Source organism: Manis javanica, chromosome 6, assembly GCF_040802235.1.
Source record: "Manis javanica isolate MJ-LG chromosome 6, MJ_LKY, whole genome shotgun sequence".
NCBI lineage: Eukaryota > Metazoa > Chordata > Mammalia > Pholidota > Manidae > Manis > Manis javanica.
The window spans coordinates 83,242,166-83,269,265 of NC_133161.1; the positions used below are offsets into that span (position 1 = coordinate 83,242,166).

The 27,100-nt window shown below is 35.8% G+C and overlaps 1 protein-coding gene across 2 annotated transcripts in view; it reads right to left on the reverse strand.

Annotated features, from left to right (window-relative positions):
• Positions 1-21,473: 21,473 nt before the first annotated feature.
• Positions 21,474-27,100, reverse strand: part of GNAI1 (G protein subunit alpha i1) — a 77,407-nt gene continuing 71,780 nt past the window's right edge. For both annotated transcript variants that reach the window (XM_037021656.2, XM_073238935.1), the window contains exon 8: positions 21,474-23,542. In XM_037021656.2, the coding sequence (XP_036877551.1) occupies positions 23,352-23,542 (191 nt within the window). In that variant the 3' untranslated portion in view covers positions 21,474-23,351. The remainder of the gene's footprint in view (positions 23,543-27,100) is intronic.

Consider the following 27,100-nt stretch of genomic DNA (forward strand, 5'->3'; position numbering starts at 1 on the left):
ACCACCGGTTTAGCTTGCTTTCAATATAAATACAATCACACTTTCTATTTTTCTATTGTTTGTGTTTTCAAGTTTCCTTATACAGCATAATGTCCTCTATTTTCTGTTTTAAGATGTCCCCTTACACTGCTGTCCTACCCCCACTGAAATGTCCAAGAACCAAGGAGCTTACACAACACAAAGGAGATTATTTCAGTTTCCAAACACCAAACAGGAAGACAGGTCATAAAGTCAGATTTGTCCACATCCACTGTTGGTTTATTCACTGGCATCTCACACTGTCATGTGTTTCTCCCCTGTACAAGGGTGCCCTTGCCAGTCCAGGTACCTGCACAGGATGGAGTAGTGACCATCTTTCAGCTTCAAGGATACAGATCTTAACTAAATATTTGTTTTCTCAGACACTGACACCTAAAACAGGACACCAAAGCACAGTATCTGGGTCTGAAATTCTGACTCACTAGGAAGTAAGAGCACAGAGATGTTCTTAGAGGGTAAACTCAAAATTCCACAAGCTCTGCCTCCCATCAGCTGATCATGGAGTAAACTTTGCTGTCCTGCTGCAAATTGGCTACAAGTTTAACAGTACTAGGTGTTCTTGAGGATGTGAATAAACTGCAGATTTTATAAAATACTGCTAGGAGTACACATTGCTGCAACCACCTTGCAAAACAATTTTACATCTAAGAAAGTTCAAGATGTGAATATGCTTGTACTAAATAATCCCTCCCTAAGTATATGCTTATAATGAGCATGTTCATTGCAGTATTGGCGAAAGAAGGGGAAATGATCAGAATGTCTAGCAATGGAGAATGACTACATAAATTATGATGTGGTCATATAATGAATTAAAAATCAGCAGTGAAAATAAATGAACAAGAGCTACACATGTCAACATAGATAAATCTCACAATGTGGAACAAGAGCAAGTCATAGAGGAAAACATGCCATCTGAGGCATACATCATTTCAAAAATATGAAAGACAGTATATAAAGGATATGCATATGTGGTAGATTAACACAAGGGAATGGTAAACAAATCAAGTTTCTGGTAAGGAGGGGATGGAGAGTGCTGTGATCAGAAACAGGCACATGGGGTGGAGGGGCTCCCAAGACATTGTTCAGTCTATACATTATAGAGAACACAGTGATTTAGTCTTCTTTAAGCCATACTTACACATTATGTTTTGTACACACCCATCTACATACAAACACATATATAATTTCATAAATAAAATTTGTTTAAAGACTCATTTAAGTTGTCTCTGTAGTTATATAAGTACAAGTTCAGTCAGAAAATCTTCATGGTTCTCTGGACACCCTGACTTGCAAAACTATGGGGAGGTGAAGAACCATTTGCATAAGAATCTCAAGGGCTTTCTGAAAAAGGAGAGACCAAAATGCCAACTCTACCCTAGCTGTTCTTTGCAAACAATTACAGATATTTGTGACATGTTATTACACATCAGGATAGCTTCCTCTGCAAAGGAGCTTTCCTGCGGACGGTGACCATCCACGTCCTCTTCCAGCAGTTTTACCTTGCAGGCCTCTGCTCTCCAGGCCATCTTGACTCCAGAGAATAGCCTCTGGCTTACCCAGCTACTCAACTATTGTTCAGCATTTCTACTTTTCTAACTTTTCTCCTTCTCTCTTCCTTTCTTCACTTACTTTCCTACTTTTCTTTTTTTTACTTTAATTCTCTACTTGTCAGTCAAAGTCCAAAGTACTACAAGAAGAGAAAAAGAGAAGTACTTCCAAAAAACTGTTCCGAATGTACTCATTGTGTCCTGTAGGTGTTTGAGACGGGCGGAGCCTCCCTTATTAAGTTGGCATATCTAAACCAGTTTTGTTTTGTAGCAGTACTTAACAGTCTTTAAAACTTTAAGAGGAGGATAGAGTATACTGTTTATATCCAAATTTGACAAAAAATTTCCCTGTTTTCCAAATACCTATCTTGCCTAATACTATGTAATGGAAAAATTATGGGAAATCCTGAGTTTGAATCATGACCAAGAATGTTCTCATAGTAAAAGGAGATGGAGTTAAATATCATACTTTTTCTACATTAAATATTGATAATAAAATATTTTAATTCTTTCTACAGTGGATTCTTTGTTGATATGGATATAACAAATTCTCCATGGTAAATATTGCAGTTTAGTGAATGCTCTCTCAGCATAATCATCTTTAAAATATTTTTACATTGTGCTTTCTCTCCCAATACTGAATGAGTCCTTACTCTATATTAGATACTCTAATAGTGCTAGGGACACAATAATGAACAATACAGGCAAAATTATTGCTCTCATGGAGTTTATATGTAAGAAAAAAAATCACTGGAAGTTAATTGCCTTTCTATTAAATGCACTTAATATAATAGTAAATTAGGAACAAAATTTCAAGGCTACTTTAACGTGATTTTTAGTCCCAATTTTTTTTTATAAATTATTATACCTCTAATTCAATTAAATGCCTGACTTGGTTACCTGAGTACTCATTATTTGAGCTCTACATAGGGCTCAAACTGCATAGAGAAGAAAAAGTCATTATACAATGAAAAATTCATTTAGAACTTTTGCTTGTTGGTCCCTGCTCAGAACATCCCCCCTCTGTCAGTAGGAGTACATTGCATCACTGACAGCAACAGCTTTGCTCATCCAGGGTTTTAATTATTGTATTTGCATGTTATGACCTGATATTTTATACAAATATGATTCAACTATGAAGTAAAATTACCAGTGTCACTGAGAATATAATATTTAATGCAACTGATGAAAATAATGGGAAAATATCATAATCAAATCTCATAAAGAAAATTATTTGGCATAATTAGAATTGTTAATTAAGAAAAATATTTATAAGCATAACCAGCCAAATAAATTATTCAGGGATGAATTATTAAGGAAGGTGCTTGAGAAATTTGGAATGCTCTTAAATGTAGTTGCAGAAATAACTCTTTAAGATCATTCCATAAAAGCCAAATAGGAAGGCAGTCATACTTTATCACATTTTTAAAATAATACTGTACTGAAAGAGTTAACTTGCTTTACTCTTTGTTCAACAAAGTAGAGTGCAGTTGAAATGGTAATCTAAATTTTGTTAAACATAACACACATATTTTTAGAATTTAAAATTTCATCTGTCAAGAAAACAACTTTGTTTATCATTATTTATTGTGGAGTTTTCTCCCTATTCGAAAGGGATCAACTTTAAAAGCCTTTTCCACTGTCGATTATTCTCAGTGATTTCCTACACTGGTATTCCCCTAATTTTAACATATGTCTAAAAGTCACATTGATGTTTGGAGCCCTATTTTCTCAGTAAATGAGGTCCTGATTCTGATTTTGGAAAATATAGTTAGCTGACCTAGCCATGTGCCTGGGGTTGTTAAAATATTGAACATTTCGTTTTTAATAGGATGGTATTTGGCTCCCTTTACTATGCTTTTGGTGCAAAGTAATGAAAACAACGAGTCTTTGCGGTAGACTGACTAATGTCTCCCCAAAGATGTTAATATTCTAATCCCTGCAACCAGTGGGTACATTACATGGTAAAAAGAACTTTGCTGATGTGATTCCGTAAAGGAACTTAAATTTGGGGAGAATACCTTGGATTATCCAGGTGGGCCCAATGTAATTACAAGGGTCCTTAGAAGAGGTCAGAACACTTACGGAAAATGTAAGGGTGGAGACTGAGGCTAGAGAAGAGATTAGACTGCAGGTTGTTCTAAGATGAGGAAGGAGCCGTGAGGCAAGGAATCTGGGCACCTCCAGCAGCTGGAAGACGCGAGGTCAGGTTTTCCCCCAGCAGCCTTCAGATGATATGCTGTCCTGTGGACTCATTTTAGACTTGTGACCTCCAGAACTGTAAGAGAATATATTTATATTACTTCAAGCCACTAATTTGGTGGTAATGTGCTACAGCAACAAGAGGAAACCAGTATTGGAATTTGAATTTTTTCTGTTTTTGACCTTCTGCAAACTCAAGGGAAACTTAGCTTTCCCCTGTCCAGTTCCCTTTCAGAAGGACCTTGGCAAGGAAGGAGAAATGGCTTACTTACCTTTTCTAACTGTTCTTTTTAGGGGTCAGTGCGAAAGTCTCTCTCTGCGAGGCCTTAAGTCTAACCCCTGGCCTCTCACATCAGGGTGCTTTCATTTACCATGACCATAGATCAATTCTGAAGTTGCAATGGAATGAAATTAATAATTATGCTAGGAAAATGGGGATAAACTGATACTGTGCTGGGACCAATGGTCACCCTACTTCCATTTCCACTGCAATACTCATTTAATTTTGCTTTTAAGTTACAGTTAAATACAGTTGAATATAATAATTTATATTCTCTCTTAACCTCTGTAGAAGTTTAAAAAATTAAAACCACTATCCACCCAAAATGTTGCTCTTGGTCTTTTGAGACCTAAATTTAAATTATTAGTATTGATTTGGGCAAATAAGAGTTATTGGAAGGAATATATTTATTTTTATTTATTCTGCAGTGTTCTGAGATATATGTAATTGACATATAAGTACTATAGAAGTTAAGGTATCCAGCATAATGATTTGACTTAAATATTTTGTGAAATGATTGAAAGTTTAGTTACTATCCTCATCTCATACTGAAACAAAGAAATGAAGAGAAAACAAAAGTTTTTTTCCTTGTGATGAGAAGTTTTAGGATCTACTCTCTTACCTATCAAATATACCAGATAGCAGTGTCAACTACAGTCCTGTTGTACATTACATGCCCAGCATTTACTTTATAACTGGAAGTTTTTACCACCTTCCTTCAATTTCCCCTTTCCCTCCTCCCCAAGCCTCTGGTAACTACAGTCGGATTTTTCTTCTAGAAATTTGGTTGCTTTTGTTTTTTTTTAGATATTACAAATAAGTGAGATCATATAGTATTTGTCTTTAATTTCATTCATCATCATGGACCTCAAGGTCCATCTCTATTGTCACAAATTAAAGGATTTTTTTTTAATGGCTGAAAAATATGCCATTGTGTATATGTGTATGTCATATTTTCTTTATCCATTCAACCTTGCACGGACACTTACATTGCTTCTCTCTCTTGCTATTGTAAAAAATAGTGCTACAGACATGGGGGTGTAAATATCTCTTCTACAGTGTTTTAATTTCCTTTGGATATATTCCCAGAAGTAGAATTGCTGTATTATATGGTAGTTCAATATTTAATTTTTTGATGTAATTCCCATATGATTTTTCATAGTGACTGTATCAATTTACAATTTACAGTACACAAGGGTCTCTTTTCTCAACCTCCTTTCCTTTTACTCTTTTTGATGATAACCATTTTAACAGGTGTGCAGTGATGATTCATTGTGGTTTTGATTTGCATTTCCCAGATGATTAGTGATGTTGAGCAACTTTTCATGTGTCTGTTAGTCATTTGTATATCTTTTCTGAAAAAATGTCTACTCAGTTTCTTTTCTCTTTTATAATAGTATTGTTTTTTGCTATGGAGTTGTATGAGTTCTTTGTATATTTTGGATATTAACCCTTTTTAGTTTTATGGCATGCTTAGGTTCCATAGGTTGTTTTTTCACTTTGTTGTTTCTTCTGCTATGTAGAAGCTTTTTAGTTAGAGGTAGTCTCACTTCTTTATTTTGATTTTGTGGTTTGTGTTTTAGGTGTCATATCCAAAAAAATCATTTCTAAGGCCAATGTCAAGGAGCTTACCACTTATGTTTTCTTCTAGGAGCTTTATGGTTTTCAGTCTTTAATCTATTTTGAGTCATTTTTTGTGAGTAGTGTAAGATAGGCAGTCTGGCTTCATTCTTCTACATGTGAATATCCAATTCACAGCATTGAAGAGACTGTCTTTTCTTCACTCCCTTGTCAAATGTTAGTTGACTATATGCCTGGGTTTATTTCTGGATTCGATTGTGTTCCATTTATCTATGTGTCTGTTTTTATGTCAATCCCACACTTTTTGATTACCATGATTTTATAATGTAGCTTGAAATCAGAAGTGTGTTGCCTCCTGCTTTGTTCTTCTTTCTCAGGATTGCTTTGGCTATTCAGGGTCCTTGGAAGTTCCATATATGTCTTAGGAATGTTTTTTCTACTGTAAAAAAATGCCATTAAAATCTTGATAGGATGAATTGACTCTGTAGATGGCTTTGAATAGTATGGACATTTTAACAATATTCTTTTTATCCATGAACACAGATACCTTCCCATTTGTTTGTGTTGTCTTTGATTTCTTTCATTAGTGTCTTGTAGTTTTCAGCATATACATCTTTTACCTCCTTGGTTAAACTTAATCTATTGTTGGTATATGGAAACACTGCTAATTTTTGTATGTTAATTTTGTATCCTGCAACTTTACTGAATTTGTTGATGAGATCTTAATGTTTTTTTCATGCAGTCTTTAGGATTTTCTATATATAAAATCATGTCATCCACATATAGATACTTTTTCTTTTCCAATTCTGATACCTTTTCATTTTCCTGCCTAATTGCTCTAGCTAGAACTTCCTGTATTACGTTGAGTAGGAGTGGTACGAGTGGGCACGTTGTCTTGTTCCTGATCTTAAAGGAAAAGCTTTCAGTCTTACTATTAAGTATGATGTTAGCTATGGGCTTGTTATATAAGGCCTGTATTGTGTTGAAGTATGTTCTTTTTATACCTATTTTTTAGAGTATTTACCATGAATGCATGTGGGTTTAGTCAAATGCCTTTTCTGCATCTATTGAAATGGTCTTATTCTTTTCTTTCATTCTGTTTATGTGATGTATTGCATTGATTGATCTGCATATGTCAAACATCTTTGCATCCCAAGGATAAGTTCCACTTGATCATGTTGAATATCCTTTTAATGTGCTGCTGAATTTGGTTTCCTAGTATTTTGTTGATATTTTTCACATTTTTATTCATCAGGGATAGTGGTTTGTAGTTTTTTTTACAATATTCTTTTCTGGCTTTACTGTTATGGTAACGCTGGCCTCATAAAATGAGTTTGAGAGTATTCTATTTTATTTTTTTTGAAGAGTTTGAGAAGGACTGGTGTTAATTCTTTCTTAAATATTTGGTAGAATTTTTCAATGAAGCCATCTGGCCCCCAGCTTTTCTTGATTGAGAGAGTTTTATTACTGATTCAGTCTCTTAACTAGTAATTGTTCTGTACAGATTTTCTGTTTCTTCCTTATTCAGTCTTGGTAAGTTCTATGTTTCTAAGGCTTTTTCCCTATCTTTTAGGTTGTCCAGTTTGTTGGCAACTAGTTGTTCATAGGTGATTCTTATGATTCTTTGTATTTCTGTGTTGTCATTTATAATGTACCCTTTTTCATATGTATTTTATTTGGTCTTCTCTCTTTTTTGCACCTAGCTAAAGGTTTGTCAATTCAGTTTATCTTTTCAAAGAACAAACTCTTAGCTCTGTTAATCTTTTTTATTGTTTTACTGTTCTTTGTTTCTGCTCTAACATTTATTATCTCTTTCACTCTTTTAACTTTGGGCTCCATTTGCTTCTCTTTTTCTGGTTCCTTGAGGTATCAATTTAGGTTCTTTGAGATCTTTCTTGTTTCTTAATGTAGGCATTTATTGCTGTGAACTTGTTAGAACTGTTTTCACGAATCCCATAAATGTTGGTATGATGTTTTAATTTGTCTCAAAATACTTTTTTATTTTCCCTTCATTTCCTCTTTTGTCCATTTGTTATTCAGAACAGTGTTTTTTAATTTTGATGTTCACGAGTTTTCCAGTTTTCCTCTTGTTATTGATTTTTAGTTTTGTAGCATTATCATCAAAGAAGATACTTTGTATTATTTCAGTCTTTTTGAATTTACTGACTTGTTTTTTGGTCTGATGTATGGTCCCCATAGAAAATGTTTCATGTGCACATTCTTCAATAGCAGAAGAATGTTTATTTTGCTATTGTCAGATAGAATGTTCTGTATATGTCTGTTGGGTCCATTTGGTCTACAGTGTTTTTCAAATCCACTGTTTTCCTTACTGGGTCTCTGTCCAGATGGTTACCCATTGCTGAAGTGGGATATTAAAGTCCCCAACTATTATTGATTTGCTGTTTATTTCTCCTTTTATTTAGCTCTGTTGATTTTTGACTTATTTATTTAGTTCTTCCCATGTTGGGTGCATAAATATTTACAATTGTTATATATTCTTGATGGATTGATCCCTCTATCATTAAATAATGACTTTCTTTGTTTTTACCATTCTTGAAGTCCATTTTGTCTGATATAAGTGTATAGAAACCCCTCTTTGTTTGGTTAACATTTGCTTAAAATGACTTTTTCCATCCCTTTACTCTTAGTCTACGTGTGTCTTTAAGGCTACAGTGAATCTCTTTTAGGCAGCATATTGTTGGATCTTGTTTTTTATTCATTCAGCCATATTATGTCTTTTCATTAGATAATTTAATCCATTTGCACTTAACATAATTATTGATAGGTTAGGACCTTTACAATTTTGTTGATTTGTGTTTTGTAGGCTCATTGTTCCTTGCTGTTTATCCTGCTTTTTGTGTTTTCATACCTGTTGGTATCAGTAAGCTTTGACTATTTCATCCTGTTTTTTTGTGTAATTACTACAGCATTATCATGAGGCTTACATAAAATATCTTAAAATTATAATACCCTATTTTAAACTGATAACCACTTAACTTTGATAGCATTCCTAAACTTCACAATTTTACTTCTCATCCCTTTCACATTTTAGGTTACTTGATGTTAGTCTACATGTTTTTTATATTGTGTGTTCAATAACAGATTATTATAGCTACAGTTATTTTTACTGCACTTGTTTTTTGACTTTTAAACTAGAGTTCTAAGTGAATTAGGCACCACCTTCACCATATTATGGAGTATAAGTTTGACTATATATATATGTATATATACTATTACCAGTGAATTTGCACTATCTTCTTATGCTTTTGATGTTAATTAGTGTCCTTTTACTTCCACTCAAAGAACTCCTTTTAGCATTTTTTGTAAGGGAAGTCTAGTTGTGATGAAATCCCTTAGGGTTTTTTTGGTGGGCTTGGAGGGGGGATTACCATCCTTCATTTCTGAAGAATACCTTTGCCAGGTGTAGAATTCTTATTTCTAAGTTTTTTTTTTTCCTTTTAATATTTTTAAATTATTTCCTGGCCTAACAGTTCCTGTTGAGAAATCTGCCCAAAATCTTATGGGATTTCCCCTATATGTAACCTCTTTTCTCTAGCTGGATTCCAAATTCTTTTTGTCTTTGACTTTTGACTATGTCTTGGTTTGGCCCTATTCAGTTCAGCCTATTTGGGGTTCTTTGGGCCTCATGAAATTGATGTCCACTTCTTGCTCCAGGTTTGGGAAGTTTTCAGCCATTATTGTTTTAGATATACTTTCTCTTTCTCTCCTTCTGGAATTTCCATAATGCAGATATTGTTTCTTCAGGTTTTTTTTGCTCTTTGACACTCTTTTTTCTTTCTGTTTTTCTGATAATTTCAAATTTCCTATTTTTAGGTCACAATTTCTTCTGCATTGTCAAGTCTGCTTTTAAAGCTCTCTGTTCAGTTCTTCAGTTCAGTCATGTTTTTCAGTTCTAGGGTTTCTGTTTGTTTTGATGGTCTCTATTTTTTTGTTTAACTTCTTGTTTTATTCATGCATTGTTTTCCTAATTTCATTTAGCTGTCTGTTCTTGTAATTCAATAAACATCTTTAAGAGGATTGTTCTGAACTCACGGGGTGGCAGAACAGGCCCCATGGTCTGCATGGCTCAGTGTTTGGGGGTGCAAGGCTATGCCCTGAATTACCTGGCCAAACAGGGCCACCAGGTTTGTTCTACAGGCTGCAAAAGCCTAGGGCAGTGCTCTCGGTTCAAGTGCCACTGTAAGCAGGGATATTGGCCAGGCTATGGAGCTTTCGGTGTGTGCTAATTAGGTTACCTGGTCTGGCCGGCTGAAGGCTATATTTGGTGATGGGTGTGGCCATGAATGAGCTTCCCTGCCTGTGTGTGGGGGATAACTGGCTTCAAGGCTGGAAAGGCTCTTTGTCTTGACTCAAGCTGACCCACACCTCATATTCCCTGGTTAAACAGGGCCACTGACTTTGCTGTGCAGATGATTAGCAATGCTGGCCATACTCTGAAAAAGTATTGCTAGGCTGTGCAGCTTTCCAGATGTTTCAGCCAGACTTTCTGGTAAGGTAGGCTGGGAGCTACACTTAGCAGTGAGTCAGGTTGTGACTTAGCGCCCATGCCTGGGCCAGAGCTGACCAAGCTCTAGGGATGGTAAGGTCTTCATCTGAGGACCCAAATCAGCCAGACCAGTGTTCTGCCTAGTTCCCTGGTCAGAACACACCACTGTATTGGCTCTGCAGATGAGCAAAGCTGCTGGTTGGGACTACCACCTGCAATGCAGGTAGGAACCTGATCTGTCAAGATCCAAGAGCTGGTTGTTGCAAGCTCCTCCTTCCCTTCTCCATCACAACCAGATTCCCAGTGACTGAGCTCTGAGAATTCCACTGCAGTCTCTGTGGAACGAGACCCCCAAGTGGGAGCTTCCAGGAAGCAATGCACAGTGCTTGGGGACCTGGATGTCTACCTGGGGCTGTCTTTTCTCACTGGATGATGCAGACTCAGGGGAGACCTCTCTGCATGGTGCTGCCCTGGCTTGGGGGAGAGGTGGTGAGGTCCACATGCAGCCATTCCTCTCACCCCTCTAATACAGTCTGTCTTGGTTCCTGCAGCATGGGGCCCGCCACCATGTTCTAATTTCCTCAGTGGCATCTCATCCAGGAATAGTTGTTGGTAGGTTTGTTTGTTTGTTTGTTTGTTTTGAAGGGGGAGAAAGTTAGGAATGACCTATGTCACCATCTTGGTGTTTTCACTCCTGAATTTTTAAGTTGCTTCTTGGTTAGACAATAACCAAACTGTCTATAAGTAGAGCTGGGAGCTGTATTTTCCTTAACAGGTAAAATACTTCACAACTAGCCTTGACAGTAACTAAACAGGGCATTTCTGCTAATGGTTCAAGGACAAGAGGGATAACATTTAACTAGAAAATATGAAACATTTATAGGTTTTTTGCCAAATTTGAGATAATCATATTGAAAAAGAGCCCAGGGCTGGAACTGTGTGAAGTCTTCTGCAGCTTAGTGAAGGGGAAAACCATTTTGATTATCCATTCACTGATGCCAAGAAAAATCATAGGCCTAAAAGATAAAGCTGAACTCTTAAGAGATTAGGTAGCAGGATTCACCGTGGAAAATTACTGCTTCCAATGTGAACCATGGTAAAGGTAGGTGCATTCTACTGATTTAGTGATATGAAGGGTAAAAACAAATGGAATTGCCAGATTGAAGATAGGATTTATATTAGTATGAGCATGATCATTTGATTTTTAAAAGTTTGATTATTTTTTATATAAAAAGATGACTATGTTGAATCAAATAAACTATTTGATATAAAAACATGTATATAAATTTGCTTGAATATTAATGTCTTTATTAGATACATAATCATTTAATCAAATGATAAGTTCATATAAAACTTCATTTTCTTCATAATTATTAGAGCAACTTCCATCAGCATCAATCATTCAGGCTCTTCTAAATTTAAAAAATGTAACTAGACACATTTCTAAAACGTGTCTTGATAATTTTAAGTAATTACAAATGACATTACTCACACATTCCATAATAGTTAACTTTCATTTGGTACATATTGTGCCAAGTAGAAAAATGAATGTCTCATGGAGTAATTTATATATATACTCTAGCAATATATAGTAAAAATATATATATATTCTAGCAAGAAGTATAGCTAAAATATGCACATATATATAATAACTTTTCTCAAATTGATACTGTTAAACTAATGAGCTCAAATCCTAAGGGAAGCTTGAGAATAGGAAGCTTCAATTATACAGATAAGCAGATGTGATTTTATTGAAACTTAAAGAACAGATGTGATTTTATTGCTATCTTCTGTCTTTACCAAAAAACAGAAAAGGCACCTAAGGCCTTGGAATATTTTATGTCTTATTCTGATTTAAGTCCTGCAGAATATCAAATTCCTGTTCTCCACAGCTCCAGGGACCTACTCTTTCCAAAAAAAGTTCAGAAGCTTCCTTAATGCATGACTGCACTTAGCCCAGTCCTGTGGGAGGTGTGGGGGAAGAAAGGAATTTGGCTGGGGGAATTAATACATATTAAAAAACAAAACACAACCCAATAACAACATTACAAAACAACCATTAATCTTGTGATTTGGCTAAAGAACACTAAATAGATGCATTTGTAAACCAGGGCTTAGCAATTTTCCTGTACCCTGATAGGTCTACTCCTATTTCGTGTATTGGAACTAAAAACAAAAAAAAAAAGATTACAGCTAATTTAAAAACTCAGTTTAAGAGTATGCATTTTAAAATGTGTATTGCTTGCTTTTATTACAGCTGATATATTTGAAATAAGAAAGAGAGCCCTCGTCTCCCCACAACAGTGAAGGCCATGTTACATCATAGACCAAATCATAGCATTTTAGGGCTGGAACAGCCTTCAAATCTTAGGTTTTTAACCATGGTATTTGCTTCTTTAAAGCTTTGGAACTTTTCCATGGAATGCAAATAGAGTTGTTATGGAAGAAAAAAAAAAGTATTTCACTTTCCAAGTAGAAATATAATGCAAGTCACATGAGTATTTCATATGTTCCAGTGGCCACATTAACAATGTAAGAAGAAAGAGGAAGAATTTTAAGGATATATTTAATTTAATCCAATACATGCAAAATGTTAGTTTAGCATGTGCCTTTATTTTTTATGTCTTTGAATTCCTGTGGATTTTACACTTGCAGTACATCTAGTTGGACCAGCTACAAGTGCTCTATAAACACATATGGGTAGTGGCTGTTGTTAGCACATCTCTAGTGTTTGTAAACCAGCAGGTTAACACACACTGGCTTCCTTACTGACATAGACATGCTAATGTACACCAGGCACACTTACCAACTCTGCTTAAGCAACACCACTTGAGACAGCCTGCACTACACTTTGTGGAACTCTTAGAAAAAAACGTTTATGCCACTGGATTTTGAAGACAGAGCTAACAAATAACTTAAGGCTCTGGGTATTGCCCTTGCCACCTATTAGGTAGTCAACATAACACCAGATATTTGACCTTTCTTTGTTTCCTTATCTGAAAAATGGAACTTTTATTGATGACTTTGTAGGACCACGCTGATGACTAAAGGAGAGCATTTGTAAAGCACCATGACAAGTGTGGGGCAAAGATATATTCTATATGCATTTCCTATATATATTTATTATACTAGAAGGGACAGATTCTCTGTAATGTATTTGAAACTCTGTATGAATTTATAGTTTTGAATGAATCCTATTAGTAGAATTTTTCAAAGGACTCAATTTAGAACTATGTTCATTTAAATCTTTACCTAGAAACCTTAGGTATAAGAGATCAGAAATAGGGGTCTCAGAGTGAAGAAAAGGCATTTCTATGCTGGCTGCAAGTTTTCCTCTCTACCTTCAGCCAGAAAAACTTATATTATTAGACTTTAGATGAGCTTCCTTTTAAAGAAAAAGATACACTGTTAAAAGTTAATTGGAAATCTGTTGTAGTAGGGAATTTAAGAATGGAGTAAAATGAATGCCAAGCCTGCAAAAAATACTCTATTTATTAAAGCTAATTGCCTTGTGAAGTAGGTTGTTATGAGAAAGGGCAGGTATTATGTTTGTAAAAAAGGGAAACCTATGTTTCACTTCAGTGAAGTGCTGAAAATGAGTCCTGTGAAATAGATAACTGAATTTGCTACTGGGATGGTCCATATTCTAGAAACTAAAGAATTGACAAATCACATTTTCTTTATTCATCCATCAATGGTTGCTTCCACCAACACTTGTTACTTCTTGTCTTTTTGATAATAGCCATTGTGATTTTGATTTTTTCATTTCTCTGATGATTGAAAATCTTTTCATGGACTAGTTGGCCATCTGTATGTCTTTGCTGGAAAAATGTTTATTCAGATCCTCTGCCCATTTTTCAATTGGATTGTATTTTCTTTGCTATTGAGTTTTAGGAGTTCTTTATATATTTTGGATATTAACCCATCACATACATGGTTTGCAAATATTTTCTCCCACTGTGTAGGTTGCGTTTTCATTTTGTTGATGGTTTCCTTTGCTGAATAGAAGCTTTTTAGTTCAATGTGTCCTAATCTGTTATTACTTTTGTTTCATTTGCTTATGGTGTCAAATCTAAAATGTCACAGCCAAGTTCACTATCAAGTTACTTACCGCCTAGGGTTTTTTTCTGAGAGTTTTATAGTGTCTGTCTCACTTTAAAGTCTTTAATCAATTTTTAGTTAATTTTGTCTATATGGTGTAAGATAGTGGTCCAGTTTCATTGTTTTGAATGTAGCTGTCCAGTTTTCCCAACAGCATTTATTAAAGAGACTGTCCTTTTCCCACTGGATATTCTTGATTCCTTTTTGTAAATTAATTGACTATTCTGTGTGGGTTTGTTTCTGGCTGCTCTATTTTGTTCCATTGACCTGTGTCTATTTTTATTCCAGTACCATACTGTTTTGCTTATTACAGCTTTATAATATACCTGGAAATCAGGGAGCATGATGCCTTTAGCTTTATTTCTGAAGATTGCTTTGGCTATTTGGGCTCTTTTGTGGGTCCATAATAAACTTTAGGATTGTTTTATTTCTGTGAAAAGTGTCATTGGAATTTTGGTATGGATTACAATGAATCTATAGACTGTTTTGAGTAGTATGGGTCTTTTAACTATTAATTCTTATAATTCATGGACTATCTTTCCACCTATTTGTGTCTTCAATTTCTTTCATCAATGTCTTAATAGATTTTAATGTATTGGTCTTTTACCCACCTTGGTTAAATTTATTCCTAGGTATTTTAATGTTTTTTGATGCAATTGTAAATGGGATTATTTTCTTAATTTGTCTTTCTAATAGTTATTAGTGTAGAGAAACAACAGATTTTTGTATACTAATTTTGGATCTTGCAACTTTACTAGTTTTTCTAGCAGACAACTGCTTTTACAATATGAAAATACCTACAGTCCTGTGGGACCTCAAGCATAAAGCCCATTGGCCATCAGTGGTGACCTAGAGCCAGGTGATCTACAGGTGTGTCCTGGGCAGCAGTCACAAGAACTGGGATACCCGGTGAATGTACCTCTTTTCCCTTTCCAGGAAATACGGTTGGAACAAGGCAGAAGGGGAGCACAAAGATGATGTCCACTGGCTTTCCCCCCTGAAGAGCAGTTCAGTAGGCCCCTAATGGGTGCCAAATCAAAAGCTTGCCCCTTAGGTCAAAGCTCTAAGACAAGCATATGGACCTCTAGGGTTGTGTTTCAGTCTCTTCTCTGTGCTGTGCACTGGGGGGTGGTTAGCAGCCAAAAACTGTCTCTCCCAAGAGAGACATTTTTTTACAGTCCCAGGAAACTCATGAATGCAAGCCCTACTGGCCACCAGAGACAGGCAATCAAGGGGAATCTCCTGGGTGACAGCCACAAGAACTGTGGCACCAGACATGTCTACAAGCTCCCCTCCAGGAGGTGCTGTCACTCAGGAGCACAGCAGAGGGACAGCGCAATGATAGTGCCGGCTTTCCAAGGTCTCTGGAGAGATTACAGTTGGCTCTTAGATGTGTGTTTAATTAGAAACCTGCCCCTGGGGCTACAGCGATGAACTAACAGGCCTCTTTCACAGAAATACTGGGTGCTTCTCTGTTACTTCCTGCTGTGGCTAGGGTGGTAGCCGGTTAAGAACTCTGTGTATTACAGTCCTGTGGGCCCCATGAGCCATGTGTTTAGTGGTATCCCCTGGGCAGCAGCCATAAAAATCAGGCACCAGATGATGGTCCAAGCTTCTTTCCAGGAGATACTGTGAGCAGGAGTACGGCAGAGGGACAGCACAAAGATGGCACCTGCCAGCTCCATCCCCACAGAGTACTGCAGTGGGCTTCTAGATGTGTGTTAAATTAGATGCCAGTTCCTTAGGCCAATGCTTTAAGCAAATAAGCCTCTTTCACAGGAAGTCTGAGTGCTTTTCAGTCTGCTACCTCTGTGTTGGGCCCTGGGCTGGGCGAGTCCATACACTCACACCCTTTAATTATTTCTCAGCTCAGTACAGTCTTGGGAATCTCATGGATGCAAACCCCACTGGCTTTCAAAGCTAGGTGTTTTGGGGATCATCTCTCAAAGATAAGTCTTAAAAGTTGGGGGCCTGATGTGGAGTTCAAATCTGCTCCTAAGGGAGAAGCTTGGGGTCTTGAATTGTCTCGCAACTGTGGGTTTCTGTGCCAGGGCTGGAATTTATGGTGAGACTGTGTCTCAGTCTCTCCTAGACACTTCACTGTGGGTTGTTTTTGTCATTCACTCAATGTGTAGGAGATGCTCAGCTGGTTTCGGGGGTTTTCTCAGAGGGAATTGTCACACATATGCTGTAAGTTCAGCATATCCACAGAAGCAGGTGATGCAGAGTCTTTCTTTGTTGCCAACTTGAATCAGAGCCCAGTACTATTTTACTTAATAAAAATTAAAGAAAGAATTGTCTGCAAATAGCTTTGACTTCACTGCTTTTTGATTTTCAAAAGTAAAGAAAGGATCAAAACTGTTATTACTGTGAAGTTCTCACAGAAAGTAATTGAAATGCAAGAATGCCTAACAGAAAATTCCCAGTAATATCCAATCTTCATTGTGGCTTATTTTTAAGACTAGCTTTACACTGAAATTGTGCAAACATATGTTAATTTAGTAAAAATTAATTGCAAAATTGTAGATCTAGTAAGAAAATTCTGGTATGATAGAGAATACACACATATTGTGTTTGTGCAAGAATAAAATTAATTTTAAAGATCTCTTCATAGACACTGCAGGTAGAAAAGGAAATTTCTCTGGCCTTGATTCTTAGGTTCTCAGAGTCCTGTTCCAGGTACTACTTTTAGGTGAGGCACTATGTAATTCAGGAGCAAATATCACCTTTTTTTTTAAGGTATCATTGATATACAATCTAATGAAGGTTTCACCTGAGCAACATAGTGGTTTCAACATTCACTCTATTATCTAGTCCCTCCCTAACCCACTGAAGTCACTGTCCATCAGCATAGTAAAATGGTATAGTTTTGTCTTCTCTATGCTATACCGCCTTCCCTGTGACCTTCCTATATTGTGTGTGCTAATCATAATGCCCCTAATACCCTTGTCCATTCCTCCCAGCCCTCCCTCCCCACTTGCTTCCCTTTGGTAACCGCTGTCTCTTCTTGCAGTTTGTGAATCTGCTGCTGTTTTGTCCCTTCAGTTTTGCTTTGTGTAACAGCACCTTCTTTTACTAAATGTAGGCACTCTGTCACCTGTTAAAATAGTAGTTACAACTGGCTTTAATTGCTCTTTTATGGATGTTTTGATGAACACTACTGTCTCATTTTTAATCAATTATAATGCATGCTTAATTTGAAGAACTATCGCTCAGCAATGGCAGAGTTTCTATTCTTTTTGTTGGTATGGAGATCCAAGATGGCCAGTAAATCAAGAAGTCAGAAGTATTCGACCTTACACATGGTGCTTGGAGAAGATTTATTATGTAGTATGACTGTCTCAGTTTGAGCTTCCTCAGCCAGGGCCTGCATGACTGCAGCAGATTCCTGCCTGTGCATATTTGGGTATTTTTGGACTTGATGAAATGCTTTTCATAACTTTTAAAGTAATGAAAAATACAATAATAGATATCACAACCAACACTAAAACAAGCAGTTACTAGTTAAGGGAGAAGTGCCTTGGAATGAGGCCAGCGGAGTCGTGCAATATAAAACTCTTGATTAAAGACACTTTACAAACTCTTAAGACAGGGTTTTGAAAGGCAACTGCAAAAGGAAATTTCCCAACCTAACTTTAAAATAACATAAATCTCCCATGTTTTTGGTTACATTAAAATATCAGAGAAGTGTCCTGAAGTTGATTAGAGATGCATTTTTTACTCCTTCACATTTTCCAATATCATTTATTCATATAAGACACTCAGACGTTTTAACTATAAAGATGAATTTTGATATTTTGTTTTTGAGGCATTTCATCCAAAGCTCATATCAACAACTAACTACTGGTTAAGCACTGATTATGATTTTAAAGGCATCCCCAAATTAAAGTCTTTATAATAAAGTAACAGTAAAACTTCCTGAATCTTTACATGCCAGGCTCACTTCTAAGTGCTTAACATGCATTGTGAACTTATAAAATACAATCACCATTAAGTTTAATGGACTGATTATTTAATCTCTACTTTTCAGATGATAAAAAGGAAGCAAAGAAATATTAAAGATGAAAAAGATTAACCTTGTTCAAGGCTACCCAGTTAATCTTGTTACCCAGAATTTGAACCCAGACTGGAAAACAAAGTCTAGGCCACCACTTCTACTTTCTACTTTTAAAATGACACACTAAACAATGATAATGCTAACATCTGTAATATTGATCACATTATTAAATTCACTTATACAAGGCATCATAGATGGTTCTGCAGACAATAAATTACATAAAAATGTCCATAAATGTTCATCCCTTTATGTAGCTTCAATCTAACAGGTGCTAAGATAATACTGTTTTGATAACAGATATGTTTCACATGTATTTTTAAGTTTTTATTTTTTGTCATATTTGACATTAGTTATACATGATTCAAAATTGTAGATACTGCAAAATGATAACCACAGTAAATCTAGTTAACATCTGTCACCATAAATTTTTTTCTTGTGATGAGAACTTTTAAGACTTTCTTAGCAATTTTCAAATATATTGCACTTTATTATTAGCTATAGTCACCATGCTGTCCATTACGTCTACATGACCTATTTATAACTGAAAGTCTGTATCTCTTGACCCCCTTCGCCCATCTTGCCCACTCCTCACTCCCTGACTCTGGCAACCATCAAGGCGTTTTCTGCATCTATGATCTCAGTCTTTCTCTTCTTTTAAATTCTACCTCTAAGTGAGATCCTATGGTATGTCTTTCTGACTTCACTTAGCACAAAGCTCTCAAGATCTATCCATGTTGCTGGAAATGGCAAGACAGACTTTTTTTAATGGATGTGTAAATTTCTATTGTATGTTCTCTTTATCCATTCATCCATACTTAGGTTGTCTCCTTATCTTGGCTATTGTAAATAGTGAACAGCAATGAACATGGAGGGGCACTTATCTTTTTGAGTTAGTGTTTTTATTTTATTTGAATATCCAGAAGTGAAATTGCTGGATCACATGGGTCTAAATTTTTTGAAGAACCTCCATACTGCTTTCCATAGTGGCTGCACCAATCTATATTCCCACCAATAGTGCACAAGGGTTCCCTTTTCTCCACATTCTGTCAGCACTTGTCTTTTTGATAACAGCTATTTTAATGGGTGTGAGAGGATAGCTCACTATGGTTTTGATTTGCATTCCTCTTGATGACTGAGGATGTTGGACACCTTTTCGTGGACCTTTTGGCCATCTGTATGTCTTTGGAAAAGTGTTGACATTCTCTGCCCAATTTATAATCAGAGTGCGCCTTTTTATCTTTTGCTGTTGGGTTGCATGAATTCTTTATATATTTTTTTGCATATTAACTGCTTAACAGCCATGATTCGCAAATATTTTCTCCTATTGCATAGGCTGCCTTTTCATTGTTTCCTTTGCTGTGCAGAAATTTAGTTTGATGCAGTCCCACTCATCTATAATTGCTTTTGTTGTCAAATCCAAAAAGTCATTGCCAAGAACAATGTCAAGAGGCTTTACTGCATGTGTTTTCTTTTACTTTTATGGCTTCAGGTCTTATAATTTAGGTCTTTAATCCACTTCATATTTGTGTATAGGGTAGTGGTCTAGTTTCATTCTTCTGCATGTGGCTGTCCAGTTTTCCCAGTGTCATTTGTTGAGGAAACTGTCCTTTTCCCATTGTATTTTGGCTCCTCTGTCATATATTAACTTACCGTATACACATGGGTTTATTTCTGGGTTCTCTCCTGTTAATTGACGTGTCTGTTTTTATGCCAATACCATATTGTTTTGGTTGCTACAGCTTTGTAGTATAAAGATCAGGTAGTATGATGCCTTTAGATTTAATCTAAAGTATCACGATTCACATAAACTCAGAGGGTGAGATTGGGGATAGTTAAAAGACTCCTATACATTTTCTAGAAATAAGGGAGCATTCTTTGGAGTTCTCTGACAGCATGAAGTTAAGGCACCATAGGTTTGAAATCTGATCTAGCTCAAGTTAATTAACTTTTCTGAGCCTTTTTTGATCTGTGTCACTCTGTTGGCATTCAGTAAGAATATATATATTTCAGTTGGGACCTTTTCACTAAAAGATTAAACCTAGATGAATTAAGATCAAGCACAGGAGTTTTCTAGAAGGGTACTGAAATGAAATGAGGGCAATTTTAGAAACCAGAATAGCTTTAGGTAGCTTAGGAATGTGAGCTGGGACTGTGATTGCTTTAGTTTGGATCATTTGCCCAGTGATGGGGGAGTTAGCACTGGTCAGGCCTGAGTGATGGCTGGAAAGGTGAGAACTGTGATTGGCAGCCCCACCAGAACCATGCAGTTCCCCAAAGGGCAGCCTGAAGAACAAATGCTAGTTGAATCTAAAAATGGAATTACAAAAGTGCTAGTAAATAAAAATAATATTAATAAATATGAATGAACACTTCCCATGTTCAGGGCATTGTTTTAAGCATATTTGAAGTAGTAAGCAGCATATGCTTGGAGGAAAGCCCAGGCTATGCATAAAGCACTATTAGGATATAATGTGGGAGAAGAATGGTGCTGTAGTGAAGTGGGCTCAGATGAAGAGCCTTGAACTGGAAGCTAAGTTAGATTCAGTTTTATTGATAAGTCAGAGCAAATGCAGATCAATGCCCAGATGATAACACAGCCACAGTTCTGTATAAGGATAAAGAATCTGGATTAGAGAAGGGAGAAATGGGAGGTGAGGAATTTAATTAGTAAGTCATTTGATGCAGAAGTTAAGCAAAGACCTGTTTTCAGTAGGTGATAGTGGGACTGGAAAAGAGGAGAAAAAACAAATGTGAGGCATTGGAAAAACGGAACAGTGATCAAATGGTGGCTTATTAGAGGTGGGAGTTGAAGGCTAAGAAGAGTTTCAAATGGCTTAAAAGTTCCCCACTGAGGTATGAAATGAATGACGGTACTGAGCAGCTACAACGGCAAAGTGAGGGGGCAAGAACTGTAAAGGAAGAATGATGAACTTGGTTTCGGGCACACTGAGTTGGAGAGGCGATAAATTCTCAGAAGGAGATACATCAAGCAGACAGTTCCAAATGTGGCGCCACATCTCATGAGAAAACTTGGGGCAGGGAAAACTCAAACTTCTGTAGTAGATGAAATTGCAAACAGTGTAGATAAAGAAGAAATGAACATACTATAGACTGGTACTTAAATCCTAATGCAAAAGATGTGTCTAGCCAGTAGGTTCATAAAATTTTAAAAATTGAAATTTATTAGGATTTATTAGTAACACAATTACACAGAATAAAGTTCAGGAATTTATCAATGACAGTCACCAATATGTGCTTCTTTGTGGCTTTTTAAACTGTTTTTCTCATGATTCATATTTATTCATAGTACAGCCAAATTTCATACACAACTTCACAACATGGATATTACAGTTCTTCCCTCAGTGAAATTAGTGAAAACATCTCTCATGAAAGGCACATGAAGAATCTAAACTAACACAGTTAAGGAATTTTGATAACTCTGAATTTGTTTACATGTCCAAGAAGAAAAACAAATCCTCCAAATTAAACAGATATAAATGTAGTTTGTGGTAACCCACACACAGACATACATCCACACATACTTCAACAAGTACACTTCAACAAGATGACAGCACATAACTAAACTTAGAAACTACTTACCCACAAAGCTTACTGGGAAACTTTTTCAAGATGAGTAAAGAAAAGGGAAGGGGAATGCAATTCACTTTGCTGACATGAGGTCACAGAGACATACTGTGAACAATCAAAAGAAAAATGACTATCAGAATTCAATATCTAGCTGATTTGTAACACTTATTTGAGCATACAATCACTGATTTTATTAAATACTGTTACTCATTTCTAAGTGTAATTGTCCATTTCATTCTCAGAAATAGCACAATGTAAAATGAAATAATATAAACTCAAAGAAGTGCAGGAAATCTGAGTAATGTAAGGGAAAAAATAATTTTAATATAGTATGGTAATTAAATTTGAAACTAGTTACATATATGAATTTAAAGTCTGCATTTTTATATCAGCAGCAGAATATTCAAAGATCTTTGCTATTATCTTCCAAACAGGAGCTATCATGTATGCTAGGTACAAGGGGTTTCCCAAAGGAAATACACAAATGAATGTCTCATAATTCATTATGCTGACGTATTTTTTACCCACAGAAATGCTCTCAGCATCCACCTAAACTTAGTGATAAATAAAAGTGTTATTTAAAGTGTATAAAAATTAATCTGGCATCACCTTTAAGGCAATGCATGAATACCATCTAAATACTAAAATTTGATGAAAACAAACTGAATAAAAGTATTAGAGTAAGTCTAACTTTATCCTCAAAAATCTGAAATTTCAGTTTCTCAAGCCAAATTTAATATAGAATCAGATCAGCATGCACTCTTAAAAGAAAAATTTTAATGCATACAAAGTTTAAATAATTGATTCAAAGGCAGATATATTCATACTCTGTAAGAACATTTCAAGAAAACATTAAATTTAAAGAACAAATCATGTTATTAAAATAGTCTGTGCAATGTTTGTACAAATACCATTTTTATGATTACAAGTATACATATAATCAAGATAAGGGCTGCAATGTTTCCTAATATTAATTATTAAAAGTCTATAGGACATGAACATAAATAAAGCTGTTTAAAACTGCAAACAAGTAATGATCTGTCATCTAGTACAATGTATTTAGTACTTCTCTTATTACGAAAGCCATTACGCTTGCATCTTAAGTTGCCGCTCTTGAAACCTAATGCAATGTGGAAAAGTGAAGTTATAAATACAGGAATACGTACATTTGCATATTTACACTTATGCAGAAATCATCAATACACTAAAGCCCAGCTTTAACATGCCCTTGGTTTCACACTGCAGAATCACGTTTCACAGTTAAGAAAGCTCCTTCTGTTACTTTCAGTTAAAAAAAAAACCAAAAAGAAAAATAGAACGACTTTGGTCAGGTCCCAGATGCACTTGCTGTATACTACAGTCTGTGTTGCTGCAAGACTCAAGTCTAGAGAGATCCACATATAAGTACTCATTTGGTTTGAAAATGCACTTTACCATTAACTGCAAAACTCAGAAGAGACCACAATCTTTTAGGTTATTTTTTATGATGACATCTGTTACAGCATCAAACACAAACTGCACATTCTTAGTATCTGTAGCACATGTGAAGTGGGTGTATATTTCCTTTGTGTCCTTTCTTTTATTGAGGTCTTCAAACTGACACTGAATATATGCAGCTGCTTCTTCATATGTGTTTGAGCCTGAGATGGGAAAAGGAGAGGAACGTAAGGCAAAAAGCAAAAATGAGTATACAGCAAAGCAATAGGACCTTACAATTCTGAAACCAGTTTCAGACATACAAAATCTGTGGACTCTAGTTGTATTTTCTCTGCTAGAATAAGAGAAACTATTTCTTCTAAATAAGAAACACCAGTATTAATTTTTAATGACTGTAAATTACCTTTAAAAATCCCCGAAGGATTCCATGTTCTCCATGGCCTTTGTTTCTGCCTCAGTCTCCAAATACCAGATCCCTCCCCCTTTTTGAAATTCTTCTTACTCTACCTCCCAGTTAGCTGATGGTGACATGGTTTTCAGGTCTAGCTAGCAGATGGATCAAGAAATGTTGGCTGAATGCCCATAACTATTTTTTATTCCCTTTCCTATATACATATTATTAATTGGCATTTCTCCTTTTTCTTTATTCAAAAATTGTATGGGGTTCTACAATGCAGTTTATGGTTATGAGGTTACAGGAAACTGAATGCCACAATCCTGCTTTTAGGTGACTGACTAAAGACTTCTGAGTACAAACACTCCAGAAATTGTTTGGCAGTATTTAAGAGAATGGTACATATGCTCTGTGATCTAGCAGTTCAGTTTCTAGGTGTGCCCTTGACAGAACTCTATACATTATGTTCGACCAGAAGATACACAAAGACTGTTAGTAACAGAACTTCAACTATAGGAAACAACCCAAAAGTTCATTACTGGATTGGCTAATAAATTCTGGTATATTCATACCGTGAGCTGTCATACATTCCTAATGAGAAATGAGAACAACAGCTCTAGTGCTACACATAGTAACATGGAGGCATTTCATAGAGTTGAACAAATGAAGCCAGGATCAGAAATATATACTACATGATTCAACTGCTGTTTGAAAAACAATCAAAGAAGCCTGAAAACAGAATTAACTGATGAGGACAGAAGTCCTAATAATAGTCATTCTGTGTGCTCATGCCTGGACGGGGGTAGGTGGAGGTATGATCGATTTAGACTGACAGGAGCATGATGGAGCTTCTGTGGACCTGGAAATGTTCTCCTTCTTGACCTGAGTAGTGGATGTATCATTATGTTCCTTTTTAAAATTAGTGAGCTTCATTATTTGTGATTATTTTATATATAATACTTCACTAAAATGTTTATTTGAAAAAATTGTTATATCTCATTTAGGCAATAGTAACACAAAATTACTTGCCTGGCTTCCATGGTCCTCTTTTATCGGCCCTGCTTTTAGTAAAGTCATTCTGATTTTCTCCCCATATTTAAGACTCACTCCATGTCAGCAGGACCCTACATACAAACTGCCACCTATTTCTGCAGTGCTTCTCCTCCACTATACTTATGTCCACATCTTGGCAACTGTATAAAAGGTTGCAATTAACAGGAGGTGTACATGTCTTTTCAAGTTAGTGTTTTTTCTTTGGAAAAATTCCCAGAATAGGAATTTTGCTGGATCATATGGTAGTTCTATATTTAATTTTTTGAAGAACCTCCATACTGCTTTCCATAGTGGCTGCACCAATTTGCAGTCCCATCAACCGTACACAAGGGTTCCCCTTTTCTCCACATCCCATCAACAAAACTGTTGTTTCTTGTTTTTTTTTTTTGATAAGTCATTTTAATAGGTGTGAGATGACAGGTCGCTGTGGTTTTGTTTGCATTCCCCTGATGACTAGTGATGTTGAGCATCTCTTCATAGACGTTTCGCCATCTCTATGTCTTTGGAAAAGGGTCTATTCAGATCCCCTGCCCAATTTATAACCAGAGTGTGTCTTTTTTTTGCTATTGAGTTTGGATATGAACTCCTTAACAGATAAATGATATACAAATATTTCCTCTCCTTGCAAAGGCGAGGTCTTTTGTTGATTCCCTTTGCTGTGAAGAATTTTAGTTTGGTACAATCCACTTCCTCAATTTTACTTTTGCTGCCTTGCTTTTGGTGTCAAATCCAAAAAGTCATTGCCAAGACGGATGCCAAAGAGCTTGCTGCCTTTTTTCCTTCTAGGAGTTTTATGGTTTCAGATCTTATATTGAGGAATTTTATTTATCCATTTTGAGTTTATTTTTGTGTATGGTATAGGTAATGGTCCAGTTTTCCCAACATTATTTATTGAAGAGGCTGTCCTTTCCCCACAGTATATACTTAGTTCCTTTCTCAAATTAATTGACCATATACATGTGGGTTTATTTCTGGGTTTTCTATTTTGATCCATTTCTCTGTGTATTTTTAATGCCAGTACTATACTGTTTTGATTACAATAGCTTTGTAATATAGTTTGAAATCAGGGAGCATGATGCTTCCAGCTGTGTTCTTTCTCAAAGGTGCTTTAGCCAAAAATATTTCTATATATTTTGTAGTTCCATACAAATTTTAGGATCATTTATTCTTTTTCTGTGAAAAATGCCATTGGAATTTTTATAAGGATTGCACTGAATCTGTAGGTTACTTTGAGTAGTATGGACATTTTAACAATTTCTTCTAATCCATGAGCATGGAATATCTTTCCACTTATTTGTCTTTTAAAAGATGTTATTTAAAATAATTGCATTGACATATAGTTGACATACTAGTTTCAGTTGTACAACATAGTGATTCAACAGTTGTATACATCATTGATTAGTCACCATGGTAAGTTTAGTTACCTAGTTACCATCTGTTACCATATAAAGTTATTACAATATTACTAACTATATTCTCTATGCTATACTTTATATCTCTGTAACTTATTTATAACTGGAAGTTTGTACCTCTGGATCCCCTTCACTTACTTCACGTATCTTTCCTCCCCTCCAATTTGCTCTCTGTATTTGAGTCTGTTTCTAGGTTTTGGGTTTTTTCTGGGTCTGTTTTGTCTTTTTGATTCCACATATAAGTGACTCATATTTCTCTTTCTCTGTGTGCCTTATTTCACTTAGTATAATACCCTCTAGGCCCATCTATGTCAAATGGCAAGATTTCATTCTTTTCTTCTATGGCTAAGTAACATTGCATTATGTATACACATATATCCTTATCCATTCATCTACTGATGGACATTATGTTGTTTTCATATCTTGCTATTGTAAGTAATGCTGCAATATACAGAGGTACATACATCTTTTCAAATTAGTGTTTTTGTTTTCTTCAGGTAAATATCTAGAAGTACAATTACTAGAGTAATATTATTTCTAATTTTAGTTCTGTGAGGCACCTCCATATGTTTTTCCATAGTGGCTGCATCAATTTCCATTCCTACCAACAGTATAGTAGGGTTCCTTTTTCTCCTCATCCTTGCCAACACTGTTATTTCTTGCCCTTTTTATAGTAGCCATTCTTACTGGTATGAGGTGATACCTCTTTGTGGTTTTGGTTTGCATTTCCCTGACAATTTGTGAGAACATTTTTTCATGCCTTTTGGCTACCTGTATGTATGTCTTCTTTGGATAGATATCTATTCAGGTTCCTCTGCCCATTTATTAATTTGATTATTTGGGTTTTTTTGGTGTTGAGTTGTGTGAATTCTTAATATATTTTGATTAACCCCTTATCAAAT